This window comes from Impatiens glandulifera, chromosome 2 (genome assembly GCF_907164915.1).
Source record: "Impatiens glandulifera chromosome 2, dImpGla2.1, whole genome shotgun sequence".
NCBI classification, from domain to species: Eukaryota; Viridiplantae; Streptophyta; class Magnoliopsida; order Ericales; family Balsaminaceae; genus Impatiens; species Impatiens glandulifera.
Window position 1 is genome coordinate 20,637,458 of NC_061863.1, and position 18,030 is coordinate 20,655,487.

Sequence of the window (18,030 nt, forward strand, 5' to 3'; positions counted from 1 at the left end):
TATCGATACTCAGAGAATCATACGCAAACATACAAACTGATATACGCAAGAACTGCTTTCTTGCTTTACTGTGTGTTTATCAATAGAGAGTTAGAATCAAAGCATTGTTTTAGCTGAGTGATATACTTCATCATATTGTAAGTTGAACAGAGTCTGTTCTGTTCAACAGTGAGATAATCGTGCAACTGTATTTGATTCTAAGAAACATATAGTGAATCCTTCCGGTGGTTGGAAGAAGGGTGACGTAGTAGAGTTTGCTCTGAACATCCATAAATAAACTGTTGTGTCATTTACATTCTGTCATCTTCTCATTCTTTGGTTCTTAGCTTCAAACATGAGCAAACGTTTTCGTACTTGAATCGTTCAAAAGTTTGCAAGGGTTTGTGTAGAATAGAAAGTGATTTAAATTTCTAACAATATTTCTATCAAACCGTTTTTCGAAGCCGTTATCAATAGTCAGACCCCGTCTCTATTGATTATGCCAATCCTATCAAAATCCATCCTCTATAATCTTTAACGAGACGATTTAGTGTTTTATTTCTAATATGAAATACTTTTAATTATTTTATAAATATATCATGGTCAATTAAATATGATGTGTGTCTTATTTAATATTTTTAATTATTTTATTTATCAACTTTTTATTTCAATATTTTTATTGTCAAATTTAACAATATTTTTATATATAAAGTAGTTTTTATTTTATTTATTATAATATTTTTCTAATAATAATATTATGTTTTATAATAAGAAAATCAACCACTAAAATAGTATTATAAATTAACCTGATAAATATTTAACAATTAAAATATGATACTAAACAAACAGAAGAAAAAATAGGTTATATATATATATATATATATATATATATCCAATCTATTTTTTATATAACAAATAAAAGTAAATTTGGTTAAAAATATATACTTTTAATTTTAATAACTTAATATTTATTTAATAATCATTATCCTAATTTAAAATTAAAATGCTTAATCTTTATCATAAAATAAAGAATAATACATTAATAAAACAATTTTATTTAAAAAAATAAATTTAATCTAATTATAATTTTTATATCATAAAATAAAAAATAATACATTAATAAATAATTATAAATTGTAGTTAATTATAAAAAAAAATTAGAAGGATGTATTTTTAAAAAATGGGAAATAGATTAAATATGTAGCCTACAAACATATTTAACCAAATAATCAAGCATAGAAGTTGTCATCTGACGGGTTCGAACCCAGGAACTTAAGGTTAGGTTAATATTCACTTCTTATATTACCGAAAAACTAAAAGAGGGGATAAGTAATGTATTTTAAGGACAAATAAAAAAAAAATTATGACCAAACTATTAATTATAATTATTTGTGAAAAGCCTGAAAAAATAGAATTTAATAAATTAGATAAATATTTAAATAATTTAATTATTAAAATAACATTAATATAATAAAAATAACTTAAAAGTATTTGTAAGAATAAAATTTTTTATACCTAATGTATAAATTTAAAATTAATTTTTTTGATTATGTTTTAATAAACAAAATCAAAACAGTTAAAACTCAGTCCAAAACATTATAATTAATTGAATTAATTAGTGTGATAACTAAAACCTAATTAATTAAAGATAATGTCCGGGAAAATAAATAAAATAATTTATGATATATGTTATACTCATTTTATCTCAAATTAATTTTAGAAAAAGTAAAGGGAATTAAAATAAATAATTTATGATAAATGTTGTATCCATTCTATCTCAAATAAATTATTTATTAAACCCAAAAATATATTAAAAATATATATATAAAAAATTAGTAAAATATATGTCATATTTATTAAAAATATTTTGTATATTTTGAAAATTAAAAACAAAAACCAAAAAGGTAAAAGAAAATTCAATTTCAAACAAACCTTAGACTAAAAATTGTTTATGATCATTTGTGGCCGAAATTCAGAAAAATTGTTGTAGTAGGAACCACAACTTTCGGATGAGCGTTGGATCATCATCTAACACCCATGAGTCGTCCACATCGCTCGCTGCAACGGAAGGAAAGTGCTTTCGTGCAACACTTAATTAGAAAACGGACGCCTTAGCATCGTTAGACGAAACACGACAGAATGCCTAATCGCGGACGAAACGCCAATAGAGCGACCCACATTTGAATTTACGCCGAAACGACGCCGTTTCACGCTTGGTTTGTCTTCTTCCTCACGACGATGAACAAGATAAGAACGAATCACATCCTTGATTTGTCAAAGAAGGAACTCCGTCGACAATCCACCAAAATGGCATATTTAAAAGTTGAAATGATCATCCTACCACGGTGATCATTTCACCTACGATCAAAAGCCTCGTCATGGCCTGTTCAAGCAAGTTGGATCAAGAACAACCAAAACATCATTGAGGACTTTTGACAAAATCCGATCCACTTGTTTCACAAACCGACTTCATGAGGATATAAATACTCTCCCTTGAGAAAACCGAAGGTAAGATATCCACTTTCAACCCTCAATTAAGCTTTTAGAAAAAATCGTCATTAAAACTTCAAATTTTATGGATTTTTGGAATTTTCATGTAAGCCTTAAGGCTCGAATTCAAGCATTCAAGAAGCTTTTCTAAGAGTTAAGAAGTGTTATCCAACTCCCAGTAAGCTTCCAATCACCCTTTATTTCGATTTACCAATTTATATTGAATTTTTTATATTTCAGTTTTCACAGTTTCATATACTACCTGGTTATTGGATTTCTTGATTGGAAAATGATTATATGATCATTTATAAGTTTTCTGTTGAAGATAAACCAGATCAATCAACCTAAATAAAAAATTAATAAATTTGAATTTTTTTTTTGGAAAAACGACTTAGCGTCATTTCTTTAAAAATATCCAAAAAGGGAAAAAAACCACGAGTTTAAGAGATCATTCTAGACATGCCTAGAATGATTTTGAAGTCGTAACATTCTAAATAAAAGATAAAAAGTTAAAAACGTAAATGAATTATCTGTTTACAATGCTTTCAATTCTAGTGAGTTTAAAAAACGGTAAACTCTAGTTCCTGCAGATATTCCAGTTCTGCTCCGTGCTTGGAATTACTCTCCACGTTTTCGCGAGGGCGCTGCAATCCGATACAATATCTTTCCATAACTCGTCAACGCTCCTGCGGGTTCTGCCATATACCCTTGCATTCCGTTCTTGCCAAATGTTATACACCACTGCTCCAAAGCCGCACTTGAACACGCTTGTTGCAAATCTATTTCCTTGGCTTTGAGTAGTGTTGCTTCTTTGATTTCATTCCATTCGCTCGGGAAACTAATCAGCTCCAGGCTTTTATAGAATCTTTCCCAAAGGTCCTAAGCAATACAGAAGCTCTTGAATAGGTGATCTATGGTTTCTTCATTTCATATGCATAGAAGACAGCTCGCGTCCAGGACGCTCATATACTTGCTGATACGATCACGAGTGTTGAGTCTTTCCCAGAAAGCGAGCCATAGGATGAACTGATGTCGAGGGATAATCTTCATTGACCATACAAGAGGAACCCATTCTACTTTCTACGCTTTTTCCCGGATTACCTCCCATATTTTCTTCAATTCCAACTTCCCATTGTCCTCAGCTTTCCATTCATGAATATCCGGTCTTTCGTGTAGTTGTATGTTACTTATATGATCAAGTATCCTCTTTCCTTCTGGAATTCTTCTCAAGAGCAAGTTCCAATTCCCATCTTTGATGTCTCTAATTTTCTCTTTTGCGTAGTCCCTTCTGATACTGGTATTTTGAAACTCCTCATTGTCGATGATAGGCTGGTTTTCGAACCAGGGGTCGTGCTAGAATAGAGTGCCTTTCCCGTCCCCTAGTCGGATGTCATAAAGATCTGCAACATCGCTTCTTAGTTTAAGAATCTTTTTCAAAGACCAGCTCATACCTTCGTGAATTTTTCAGGTCCAGATGCTGGTTTCGTATTTCATAAACCTCGTATGCACCCATTTGATCCATAGTGACTCCTGATTGCGCTCCAAAGCCCACAGATGATTGAAGGTTAGATCCTTGTTCCACTCCATACAGTTCTTCAAGTCAATGCCTCCCACTTCCTTCGGTTTGTAGAGAGCGGTTCATTTGAATTTCTTTTCTCCTCTTCCACTACTACCCCATATATAGTTTCTCATCAGCGTGTCGAGTTCCTTCATTACCTTCTTCGGAATGACCATTTGCTACTCCTAGTAGCCAATTATGCCCATAACCACGGTTTTGATAAGTTCGATCCTCCCTGCATAAGAAAGTTTTTTCGCTGTCCAGCCAGATATTGTATTTTTTACCTTTTCAATCAACGACTTGCAGTGTGAGATCTCGATCTACTTCGCAGTTAACGGAATTCCTAAGTACCCTATGGGAAAGCTGCCTTCCTTGATGCCCATGATGTTGAATATGTCCTACTTTGTTTCGTCCTTCACGCCTCCATAAAATGCCACATTTTTGCTTTCATTAATAGTTAAACGTGTTACCTCAAAAAAGAACGTTAGTGCAACCCTAATAGTTTTAATGAAATCAACGTTTGCTTGCGCTATAATGAACAAATCGTCAGAAAAGCATAAATGTGTTACCTCCTCTACCTCACAGAATGAGTGAAAGATGTATGAACGATTCTTTCGGAACATCGCGAAGATGCTCTCAAAGATTGCCATGATAGCTACGAAAAGGTAAGAAGAGAGGGGGTCCCTTGCCTTACCCCATTTCCACCCTTGAAATAGCCTCCGTGGACTCCATTGACGCTAACTACAAAGCAGGATGATGAAACGCATTGCATAATCCAATCGTTAAAAATCATAGGAAAAGCAGAAACAACCATAAAGTCTCGAATGGCTTCCCATCTAATAGAGTCGAAAGCTTTCTTGATATCTATTTTGAAAGCCACTCTCTGGAATATTTTCTTTTTCCCATAGCCTTTTAATAGGCTATGTATGAGAAGAATATTATGAGATATTGTCCTACCGGGGATGAATGCATATTGATTAAGATTTATTATTTTTCCTATTACATTTTTAAAACGTTTAGAAATGATTTTTGAAATTATTTTATAAATCACATTGCAGCAGGAAATTGGTCTGAAATCTTGTACTTTCTCAGGTACCACAGTTTTCGGGATCAAGGTTAGAACCGCTATATTCCATTGCTTTAACATCTTCCTATTTTTGAAAAACTCCAGAACCCCATCAGTAACATCTTTACCCACAAACGACCAATTGTCTTTGAAGAACTGTGCATTAAACCCATCAGGACCCGGACTTTTATTCCCATTAATACTAAACATAGCTTCTTTAACCTCAACCTTCGTGACCACCCTTATCAACTCGCGACTATCTTCTACAGAGATTTTCCTATCAATAATCTGATACAAGGTATTCAGGTGACTTTGATACTGCTTTCTTGTACCCATAAGCTGCTTATAGAAATCAATAGCCAGATCTTGTACACTCTTTTGACCCTGAATATATTCACCATCATCATTCTTCAGCCTGTACACATTGTTTCTCATGTTTCTAGCCTTGTATTTTCTATAGAAGAACTGTATTTTTATCACCCAACGAGAGTCAACTCTGTCTAACAAAATTCTCTTCAAGCAGACTCAGCTTCCTGAAGTTTTCGAGCGCATACCTTTTTGTTTCATTGAGTTGTTCATCACTATCATCCCTTAATAATTTTTTCTGAACCTCTTCCAGTTCTTCTCTAGCAGCTAGAACTCTATTGGAGATATTGCTGAACTTCTTCTTGTCAAAGCTTTGGAGATGAATCTTCAATAACTTAAGCTTCTCAGAAACCCTGTACATGTTGGAACCTCTAACATCTGTAGACCATACGCTTTCGAGAATACCCTTGAATTTATCATTATCCATTCAAAATTTAAAATTTTTAAAGGGCCTCTTATACCTTTCTTCCTTTTCCCAGAACAATTTAATTGGACAGTGATCAGATATACGCGGATTCAGAACATGAAGTTGACTTCTCGGAAATTGGTTAATCCAGTTCTCATTTACTAGACATCTGTCAATTCTACTTTTTATAATTTGCTCATTCCCTCTCGTAGAAGACCAAGTGAAGAAGTTCCCAGAATTGGTAGGCTCGATACAACCCATATCTCTGATGCAGTCATTAAAGTCAATCATATCCAGAGTTATTTCATATTCTGGGCTACGATCATATTCGTTTCTGGTTACGTTGTAATCACCAAGGACAGCCCAAGATTTATCAATATCGATCCAGTTTCTGAGACAATTCCAGAGGAGTCTTCTGTCAGTGCTTGAGTTGCTACCATAGACAATAGCAAGATTAAACACGATTCTTGTGATTCTGTCATTGACCTCCACCAGGATTGCTTGATCATTCGAAAAGAGAGCCCTGATCTCAACAACTTTGTTATCCCAAATAACCCAGATTCTGCCCGTTTTGTCATTTGAGTTGTGAATGATTTCCCAGCTACTATCAATACACAGTTTGCTAACCTTCTAAACGTTCTGATTTTTGACTTTTGTCTCAAGAATACCCATAATAGTGATATTCTTATTCTCAATGATCCTCCTAACTTCTTTGCATTTTATAGGGTAATTGAGTCCCCTTACTTTCCATGTCACTATATTCAAGAATGAATATAAGTGTAGGGTTCCTGACTTTCCAGACTGTCCTGGACCTCTTTATTAGAGAAATCATAAGCATCACTTGCCTCGCTATCCTCAATGGCTACAGTCTGATTACATGGAATACTATTGCCATTGAGTGAGGGTTGTCTCATGTAGATCTCATCTTTCTTCTTTGTCTTCGATTTTCATGTTGTTTTGCTTTAGTAGGTCTTTTCTGACTTTGAACCTCTTCACTACTAGATTCATGTCTGTTATCGATTTTAATTCGCCCTACTTCAGAACTAAGGCTCACTGCCTTATTCAAGACCAAATTGTCTTCTTCTGCAATTGATCTTTTGATTTCACAAAACCCAAGATTTCCCAGTCCATTCTAAAGAGCTTCTTTATTACTTGTTCCAAGATTCTCCTGTTCATCATCTCGAAAGGTGGCTCTAAGCCCAAGGATCAGGTCATTTTGAATTTTGATGACATTGTTTTTTCGATTCCTGCTTGCATTCCTAGAACTATGAAGAGTGGACTCACGGCCTATTGGAGTGTCTTCAAACCCAATTTTACTTATTTCATATGGGCCAAGTATTCCCCGTCCCATAGATCTTTGAATTCTAGAAACTTTAGAACAAGGACATGTAGTTACATCAAGACCAGTTCTTTGAACAGTATTAGGATCGGTGGAGTTAGGACCAACAATAGTATCATCCACAATAATAGGACTTGTGCCAGTATCATGACCAATATAGCCGGGATCAGCAATGGTTGCACATTTTTCATCAAGACCGGTAATAGCAAGTCTGGTAGCTTGAGTAGTTTCATGATCAGTAAGTCCAGGACCAGGCTTAATATGGTCAATATGGCTAGGAACAGTAGCTTTATGAGAAGCTCTAGGACCGGTGTGTCTATGTCCAGATTTATCAGGACCGATACCCTGACTAGGACCGACGTTTTGAATAGGACCTATTGTTGAGAAAACAGAATCCCTAGGACCGGTGCCCTGAACTTGACCAATATGATCAACGTTAGTAGGGCCAGCTTGTACCCTTACCCACTTCATTCTTTTTCCTATCTTCTTCCTTACCCTTATCTGTTCTTGCTTTTGGTTGCCCATCTTATCATCCTTAGTGCGTTCATTGCTGTTAAGTTTAGACCTGTTTACATTTCTCTCAACCTGGGCCTGGTTAGTGTCATTGATATCGCCTACTTGAGTGTTGTTATTGGCCTTCGATTTTAGATTATTATTGAATGGACATTTATTCGTAGCGTGTGTGAAAGTGCTACACAATATACATCGATTTGGTTTCCATTCGTATTGTACTCCAATGTCAAATAAATTTCCCAGTCTATCTTTAAATTCAAGCTTGATTGGAAGAGAGCTACTTGGATGGATTTCGACACTAACTCTGGCCACAAATGCACGTTCGTAGCCTTCAATTGTTGGGTCAAACATAAGTGGTTTTCCTATAATGATTAAAATATAGGCCAGGCCCATTGGGTTGCACAGATGTGGTGGAACATTCTTGAGATTCACCCAGATTTGTTCAAGTTCAGGCGGTCTATGATTAGTATTAAGTTTCTTTCTCCACTTGTACAACTTGAATCTTTTTCCCCTGATAAAAGTACACTCGCTCTCTATGATTGACTTTATTTTGCTTCCATTCCTGAAGGATAGAAAGTAGAATCCGTGATCATTGATTGTGATCCTCTCCAGACTAGAGGATTCCCATTAACCCATCAACCTTCTTTTAGCCTCAGCAAATGGTGCCTTCATGATGCTCATAAAATGACCAACTATAACAAACTCCCATGCCTTTACGCATTTTTCTTCAATTTCTGGTGGGAACTCAAACCGGTGCGGATGATCAAGTGTAATTACCTTTGGGAATAAGGTGTTTATCTAGAATTTTCCCTTTTCTGGATCGCTCATGGAATTTCCATTCCACGCCTTTCTTTCTTTCCAGTTTTGTTTGGGTTGCTCATGATTGTGTACACATTTGTTTTGTTACATTTTGAAATTTCCTTCATGGCGCCAACCGTCCACTTGATCACTTCATCATATTGGTCTTTGTTGAAAAAATTTCAATTCTTTAGATAGTGACTGTTGAACTGAGCATTCAATTGATCATTTCTTTCCTGGGGTATTGTAATCTCTTGTTTATTAATTTGGAAAAATAGCTTCTTCATCTAGTTTCTCAGTCCAGCTAAATTTGCTATTTCGTTTTTCCTCATTGACCATGTTGGACCAACAGTAGGATCCTTGTTATTAGCCTGAGTATTTTCTTTGCCAAGAATTGCAGTAGTAGTAGGAGCTGAGGAGATGACTATTTCAGGGATGCTATCTTTCCTGACTTGTTTGTTCTTTTCGGCCGATCTAACCATTGTATTTCCCATAAAACCGTTGCCTTCAATTGTTCCAATCTTCTTTAGAATATCCCCTTCAATGCTCTTCTCTTGTGTATCAGTTTTCCTCTTTTGAATGTTGTCAATTGGCATTTCAGGATCCAGATTAACGAGTGGAGAAAACGCACCCAGGTTCAATAACTCAGGGTTAGCTTCGGGTGTCACGGTTTCCTTGGGATTTATTTCAGTATTCTTCTTAGAACTTGAGTTATTTGCCTTCATTTTTTTTCATTTTTTCGATTTTCGATCTATTTTTACAATTCTTAGCTGTTTTAGAATTATTCGATCTTTTCAATATCAGCACTTGTTTTGGAAGAATTATGTCTCTTTACTTTTGGTTTGATCTTTGTTGCCGACATCTTTTTCATGGACTTATGATATTCGAGGTCGCATATTATTGTTTCATCATAGTCAGTGCTATCTGATAGGATTGGCTTTATCAATAGAGACGGGGGTCTGGCTAATGATGAAGGCTTATGAAAAACAATTTGATAGAAATCCTGTTAGGGATTAATATCTCTTTCTATTCTACGCAAACTTGTGTAAACACTTGAAACAAATTAAAGGCGGAATTGTTTACTTGGGTTTGAAGCACAAGATGAAATATGAAAAGATGACAGAAATGAAGAACATAGCAGTTTGTTTATGGATGTTCGGAGAAACTCTCCTACGTCACCCCTTCTTCCAACCACCGGAAGGATTCACTATATGATGAGAATCAAATACACTTTACACACACACTTAGCTCACTATTGAATAGAACACTCTCTGTTCAATTACAAGAAGATGAAGAATATCACTCAGCTAATGGTATTTTGATTCTAGCTCTCTCTCTCGATTCACACACAGTACAATTAGAAAGAAGCTTCACGGAATAAGTTCAGTAAGCAAGATGATTGAGTAGTCTCTCTCTGCAAAATCAGAATGCTTGTTCGTAAGATTGGTTGAAACACCGATACTTCGTCCATTGTCCTTAGGATTGATTAAATATTGAGCAGGGACTAACGGTCGAATCTTCAAGAATGATACGTGGCGCTTTTCCATTGGAAAGCCTCCATTGTACACAGCAGGTTCTGAGCACAAGGATCGTGGCCGTACCGAACTGGTAGTGCGCCGAATATTCCATCAGGGATGTACCTGCAAAACGGGTAATGTGAAGAAAATTCTCTTACGTGGCATTCCTTGATTGGATGCATATAACTGTTGTACTAATCTTCACTGGAAAGTGGAGCAGGAGTAGGGTACAGTTACAGCACGTGGGTAGGAGAAATGCTAGATTCAAGCGTACTACTTGAACAGAGCATTAGACGTATTTCAGTTAGACGGATTTGAGAAAATCAGTCTAATGAAATAAGTCAACTCCTTCTAATGAAAACGTCTATTAGACCGCCTGGTCTAATAGAATTAGACTCACGTCTAATTATTACATAACCATTAGAACGACACGTCTAACTCCACTGAGTTAGACTGCCACGTCTAATTCCGGTTCTACCTCAGACTAATTTGAAGGAGTTAGACTCACGTCTAACTTTTACTAATTAGACAACCCGTATAATTATTACATAACCATTAAACCGACACGTCTAACTCCACTAAGTTAGACTGCCACGTCTAATTGCGGTTCTACATCAGACTAATCTGAAGGAGTTAGACTCACGTCTAACTTTCACTAATTAGACAACCCGTCTAATTATTACATAACAATTAGACCGGCACGTCTAACTCCTCTAAGTTAGACTGCCACGTCTAATTCCGGTTCTACCTCAGACTAATCTGAAGGAGTTAGACTCACATATAACTTTCACTAATTAGACAACCCGTCTAATTATTACATATATTAGACTTACACGTTCAACTCCGATGAGTTAGACTGCATGTCTAATTCCATTAGACTCACGTCTAATTCCATTAGACTCACGTCTAATTCCATTAGACTTACGTCTAATTCCATTAGACTTACGTCTAATTCCGTGTATTCATTAGACTATCCATCTAATTCTTTACATCTATTAGACTTACACGTCTAAATCCTATGAGTTAGATTGTACGTCTAATTCTATTAGACTTGCGTCTAATTCCGCGTATTCATTATACTACCCGTCTAATTCTTTACGCCTATTAGACTTACACGTCTAACTCCGATGAGTTAGACTGTAAGTCTAATTCTATTAGACTCATGTCTAATTCCGTGTATTCATTAGACTACCCGTCTAATTCTTTACACATCTATTAGACTTACACGTCTAACTCCGATGAGTTAGACTATACGTCTAATTCTATTAGACTCACGTCTGATTCTATTAGACTCACGTCTGATTCAATGCGAATGAAAATCAAAATCGGTCTAATGGCCCTCATTAGATCCAAATCTAGAGACATGTTGTCTCAATACACCTGTATTGAAACTTATAAATTATTTCATCATCAAAATATCAGGGGATAAATTATTTCAACACTTAGTCAAAATAATTTGACCCAACACTATCGTCTGATTCCAAATCAAAATCTATGCTTTGGTTCTGTTGATTTGACTGGTGGCTCATAGCTTTGATAGTAGATTTATTATCTTGGCGATTAGGACCGGTAGAAGGTGGATATGTGATGTCAGGACCGGCATTTAAAGAGATAGGATCGGCATTAGAAGAGCTAAGACCGGCATTAAAAGAGCTAGGACCAGCATTTGAAGAGCTATGACCGGCGTTTGAACAGCTAGGACCGGCATTTGAAGAGCTAGGACCGACATTTGAAGAGATAAGACCAATGCCATGAGTAGTTTTAGTGTGTCCAAGACCGGCGTGTTCAGGATCAATGACTTGAATATTCATGTTATCCACCCTTGTTAGACCCAACTTTTTAGCAATCAAATTATCTTTTTCAGACCCAGCCAAGCAAAAACCGTTGGCTAACCCCATATTAGACCCGGCCAAGCGAAAACCGTTGGCTAACCCCTCATCAGACCCGGCCAAGCGAAAACCGTTGGCTAATTCTTCCAATTTCATACATTCTTCATCTCTTATACCCTGACTTATATTCTAACCCAACTTATTTGTAGCTTCCATGAGATCCATACCCAGACCCAGATTTTCAAACAAATTGTCATTCATGATGACATCAATCAACGAATCAATATAATATCTAGTCAAGCTTTCATCATTGGCTATACCAATCAAGTTCAGTTCATCATCCTTTAGATCTGTATTATTAGGCTTTTCTGATTTAGCTGAATTTATTTCCATGAATAGCTCCAACTCAGATCCAATTTCTTTAGTGTTTCCCAATTCTGTTAGACTATGTCCTTTAATAGTTTCAGCTAGATGTGCAGGCTGTTTAGAAGATCCTGCAATTTTAGCCTTAGTTTCAGAATCTTGGGCGCATTTAGTGTCTTATGTCCAACCTTTTCAAGCCTAGTACATAGTCTGGATATGTGACTTTCCATTTGATCCTTAGCAAGACAGGTAGACTTAACATTCTGATCATTAATGGAACCCGAGAATTTTAGATTTGCAAGATTTCCCATTGCAGAACAAGTCTCTGAAATTATATCATTCTTTGGACCTAATGGACTTTGAGTAGCATATATCTCCAACCCTGTAGAGACAATTAAAATGAACCATTTTGCCCCGTTCAACATCCTCTCTAGTAGAACCGGTAAAATTTGTTTTCTGATCTTTCTCTACACTTGAATTACCCAAACTATCATATTTTCATGCTTCTGAAACTGACTCCGACCTTGTAATATTCTTTGAACCTATTAATTCTCGACTAGAAGTCTTATTCAGCCCTTTCATACTTACTTCAATAGAAACCCCAGTACCAACTTCAGTAGGATCATTCAAAACAGACATAAATCTCAGCATAATGTTTTCACCCGATTCAGTAACAGACCCCAATTTTGAGTTTTCAATAGGACCCAATAAACATGTACAATGTATGTCATTTTCTTGCATTACCTTAGAGCCTTTTTGACAGATTATCTCCAGCATTGAGACTGAATTTTCAGCACAAGCGATCCGATTGTTATCAATTTCAGCAAGACAATATTTCAAATCCAATTTCCCAACAGAATGACCGGTCAGGTCTAGGGTACCAACCAGCGACCCTAACGGTCCATTCTGTGCAGCAAGTCCAATAACAACATAATTTTCTGGAATTAAAGTCCTATTATTTCTATATGCAGTACTATCTTTTCCTATCAATTCAATCTTATCATTTCTATTATGAACATGCATATCGTCACAGTATGAATCCCCAATAGAATTATTCTCATATAATTCATCAGCATGTGAAAAAAAACTCAATTCAAAATCGGGTTTTCATTTCTTGAGTTATTACTCAAGAATAGAAGTCTAGAAAGCTTTCCCACATGTTTATTATGATGTTGAGAACCTATTTAGACCAGTTTCAATCTATCTCGATCATGTTTGATCAAAAACTAATTTTTTTATAAAAAAATAAAAATTCAAGTTCTTGAATTGGTTAAAATGAATAGTTATTGTTCATGTTTTGGTTTCATTCAAACTTATGAAGCATAAGGAGGCTATTTACAAGCTTCTTACACTTCATCAAAGTCCAAAAATCAAAAACCCATTTTTGTACCAAAATTGTTTGGTTTAAATGGAACCTCTTTCCGATCGATTGATACATCGAAGAAACATTATAAATGATCTTGAGAATGATTGAAAGCTTCCCATGCACTTGGATTAATTGATCTATGCCTCAAATAAAAACATCAAAATATGCAGTTTTGATGTTCTTGAGGATCGAGAAACTTAGCCCGGGTTTAAGCAAGATCGTGTGTTCTTCAGCACCCAAGACCATGAAAACTAGCCTTAAGCTAACCTTGTAGTTAGTGTTCTTCGCACTTAGGACCGACAAAATTAGCCCAAGGCTAGCCTAGAAAAGAGAATTCTCACACCCGACCGAGAATTTTCGAACCTTGACCAAGGACTTCAACACCTCGACTGAGGACATCATCACCTGTCTGAGGAATTTAACACCTCGACCGAGAATCCTCAAACCCCAACTTAGGGTGTTCCAACCTAGGACCAAGGGTAATAGCCCCGACCAACAAATATCACACCTAGGACCGAGAGAACCAATTATAGGGCTTGTTTGGTTCTATTTTCAAAATTATAAAGTTATTTTTGTAATTTTGGGATATCAAACCATTTTCTAAAAATCCAAAAAAATAGAAAATGATTTCAAAATTTGCTTTAGAATATTTTCCTAAACAGTATTTTGATAAAGGCTCGTTTGTGATTTATTTTAAACCCTAATGCCTTTAAAATTGATGTTCATTAGGTACATTCATCTCTAGACATCATGATCAGCTACATGTACTAGTATTTAAATATTATTGTTACAATTTTAAATACGCAAAAACATGTGCATGTTTAGGACTAAAAGAATGATTGGTTAAAATAAACGTTATAAAACTAATTTTCAAAAGCCAAAATTTTATAAAGTAGAGATCGTTTTAAAACAGGTACGAAGGATGTAACACGAAAGTCATTTCTCGAGACTTTATGAACCAAAACGAAGCTCTAGTTAAAAATATATTTATATACCTATATTTTTTTTTATTGATTTTAAACTAAAAATCAATTGGTGACTCTTTATCAAATAAATAATCTTTTAAATTAATTATTTTAAATTAATTTAAATAAAGATTTCTTTAATCAAATTTTTATTTAATTATTTCAAATCTAAAATATTATTTGAAATTTGATCAAAATATAATTATTATAATTAATTTCAAACTGTTAGGACTCGTTTTTATAAACCTTTTAAAATGATGTTTTATTTTAATAAAAAAAATGTGTGACACACAAATCGATGTTAAAATTACTCGAACTTCGAGCTTTTTTTGGGACAAAATTTTTTCAGGATTATAGTATTGTTACTCTATATCATTGGAGCTAAAAACAACTTCTTTAAAACAATAAAAAAATCTTTTATTAAAAAACATAAATAAAGGATTGCAGAGATATTTGATATTGTTTATATATGAGAAATGATTGGAGAGGTAATTTGAAAAATGAAATGTGAAGAAAAAAATGATTTAACGCAATTTAGTTGGCTGAAAAAAAAATGTTCTTATCTTTTCTTACTCTTTTTTCTTTTTTTAACCAATAACATGATGTTGTGTCATTTTCTCTCATATTCTTTCTCCTAACCTTCTTTACTTCATTCATTCACTAAAATACTAAAATATATTTATTTTTATAAATTTTATGTTTAAATACTAAATAACATTTATATAATTAACCAATTAGAATAAAATTTTCAAAATAACCAATATCAAACGATCATAGAGCTTGTTTAATGTTTGTGTTTTTTTGTCCAAAGAAAAAACTTCTTTTATAATAAAATATGATATTTAAAATTTTAATTATTTTTATTACTGAAATATATTTTAAAATTTAATAAAAATAGAATTATTTTAATTAATGAAATTAATAATTTAATGATTAAAATAATAATTATATGTTTAAAATAGTTTTTAGAAAATAATGGCCTTATTCGATTATGGTTATTTGAATAACCATAATCAAAATATATTACATCATTCTCCGTCTCCAACATATGGCTGCAAATGAGCCGAGTTGAGCTCAAACTAGCTGGAGTTCGAGTTCGACTCGATTAATTATATATTAGCTCCACTCGAACTTGAGCTCGAATGAATTTATAAATTAGAGTTCGAGCTCTACTCGATTATTTACCTAAAAGCTTGACTTGTCTCAAAAATCTTGAACTAAAATTAAATTTTAAACTCTAGCTCGAACTCAAATCAAAATTTATATTTAAAACGAAAAATATCAAACTTATATATTTACTCAACGAAAGAAATGAGTGACTAACTTGAGTTTACTAATTCTCGAATGAAATTATATGAAAAAAATTAAATTAAATAATAAAAGAGGGAATAATGTTTTAAATAAGTAAGATAAATTGTGAAGAAAGAAGAGTACTTGTGAATATGTGAGAGAAATAATAAAAATGAAAGAATAATTATGAATAAATGAGAAAAAATATAAAAAAAAGAATACGATAAAAATATAAGAGTTTTCATTGTATCACTTAATTCATTAAAAAAAAACTAAAATATAATTTATTTTAAATTATTATTTATTATTTATTATTATATATTAAAATATCAAAATCGTTACAAAACATTATTTAAATGGCCAAATCAGAAGAGAGCAAATCTAAAATCTTAAAAAACCAATTGATAAAAAGAAAACCAATATTAAACCAGCTCAATTGAGTAGTTCTCCTAGTTTCCGGAAATCGAGGAATTTTTATAAAGCATGCATTTAAGACCACATTCAATGCATTTTTTCTCATTAAGACAACGACCGTAGGATGAGTTTTCCATTAAAGGTTCCATGTTCATCCACGATTCTCACTCCACAGCCTTTGATAGACTGAAACTGGTCATGGCCTAAAAAACTCCACGATTCTCATCTTACATCTGTCGGATTAGTCTCAATCGTCTGGTTCTAAATGCCCATGTCCGCCTGCACAGTTTCTGTTCGTACCAACTATGACTTTCATTTGTATCCCGCTCTTTTCTCGCTCTAAAAGCTTTAGCTACTAGCTAGACATACAAATTAATATCCTATACATCGTCTTCTCTTTCCTTTCTAATCTTTCTTTCTCTCTGGTTTTCTTGAAATGCCAGAACAAGCAACGAGTTCCATTGTTGCAAGCTCGTTACCTTCGAGCAGTGACAGATCTTCTAGCTCCGCCCTTCAAATCAAAGAAGGTAATTTTAATAGAGATCGACATGGGTATGTAGATTGTTCTTTAATGTATGCATTTGGTTGTGTTATTACTGTTGAAGGGCTGGAGAGCGATGAAGAGATTAGAAGAGTGCCGGAGATGGGAGGAGAAGTTGCCGGAACGTCTGGATCCGGTGGTGGGGGTGAAGCCGGTCGAGATAGAAGGCAGTCAACGTCTGAAGGAGGAGGGAGAAAGAGGGGAAGAAGTCCGGCTGAAAAAGAGAACAAAAGACTGAAGAGGTAAGAATTAATTGGAAAATTGTAGGTGTTTTGTAAACAATAATAATGAATGATCTGATAAGTTTTGGAAACATGAAAAGATTGCTGAGAAATAGAGTGTCTGCTCAACAAGCAAGGGAAAGGAAGAAGGCATATGTAACTGAGTTAGAGGGTAGGGTTAAAGAATTGGAGAAAAAGAACTCAGAAGTGGAAGAGAGATTGTCCACTTTACAGAATGAGAACCAGATGCTTAGACAAGTATGTCCACATTATTATGATATAGATATATTGATTTGGAGATTTAAATGCCCTTTTTCTTTCTTTTTTTTGCAGATATTGAAAAACACAACAACAGGGAAGTAAATGCAGATGATGATAAATAACCAATTCTATCTCTAAGACCCGATTAGTTGTGTTTAGAGTTTGATTTAACTGTTTGTTGGTAGGAATTAGGATCATCTGGAGCTCATTTTACACATTTTGTTGAGGAGGAGTAGAATTGGAAAACTATTTTGAAATGGGCTGAAATTTGTTTGTTTAATTTGGGATTTGAAAAATAAAATGGGTATTTAGATAGTTATAAGTAAAATATCTTAGTATTTTAAATCCTTATCATAAATAAGGGCACTTATTTTTGGTAGATTTTAATCTACAAAACAAAGTCTTGGAGAGACTTTATTATTATTTTATAATATAGGAATATGAATCTTTATTATTATTAGTATTGGAATGTATTATACTATTATTATGTATATGTTGGACAGTATCTGCATTTTATAACATGGAGGACAGACAATTATTAAATTATTCTCTGGCTCCACTGCCACTTGTTTTGCTCTCTTTGAGCGAACTCTTTCCATGTTTTGAACAAACTTTCTTACCTTCTATTCCTTTCTTCCAACCTATCCAATTCTTTCTCAAACATAATAATTAACCCCCTTTTCAACTAAACTATTAATTAATTCTCTTAATTATTAATTAACTCATTTATTAATTTTCAGTCTAAAAT

General features: G+C 34.0%; 1 protein-coding gene across 1 annotated transcript; it reads left to right on the forward strand.

Annotated features, from left to right (window-relative positions):
- Positions 1–16,569: 16,569 nt before the first annotated feature.
- LOC124926833 (transcription factor HY5-like) lies at positions 16,570–17,828 on the forward strand. Its single transcript, XM_047467144.1, has 4 exons — positions 16,570–16,786; positions 16,865–17,042; positions 17,123–17,279; positions 17,355–17,828. Exons 1-4 carry the CDS (start codon positions 16,696–16,698, stop codon positions 17,382–17,384), a joined length of 456 nt encoding a protein of 151 aa, XP_047323100.1. The 5' UTR covers positions 16,570–16,695; the 3' UTR covers positions 17,385–17,828.
- The last annotated feature ends 202 nt before the right edge of the window (positions 17,829–18,030 follow it).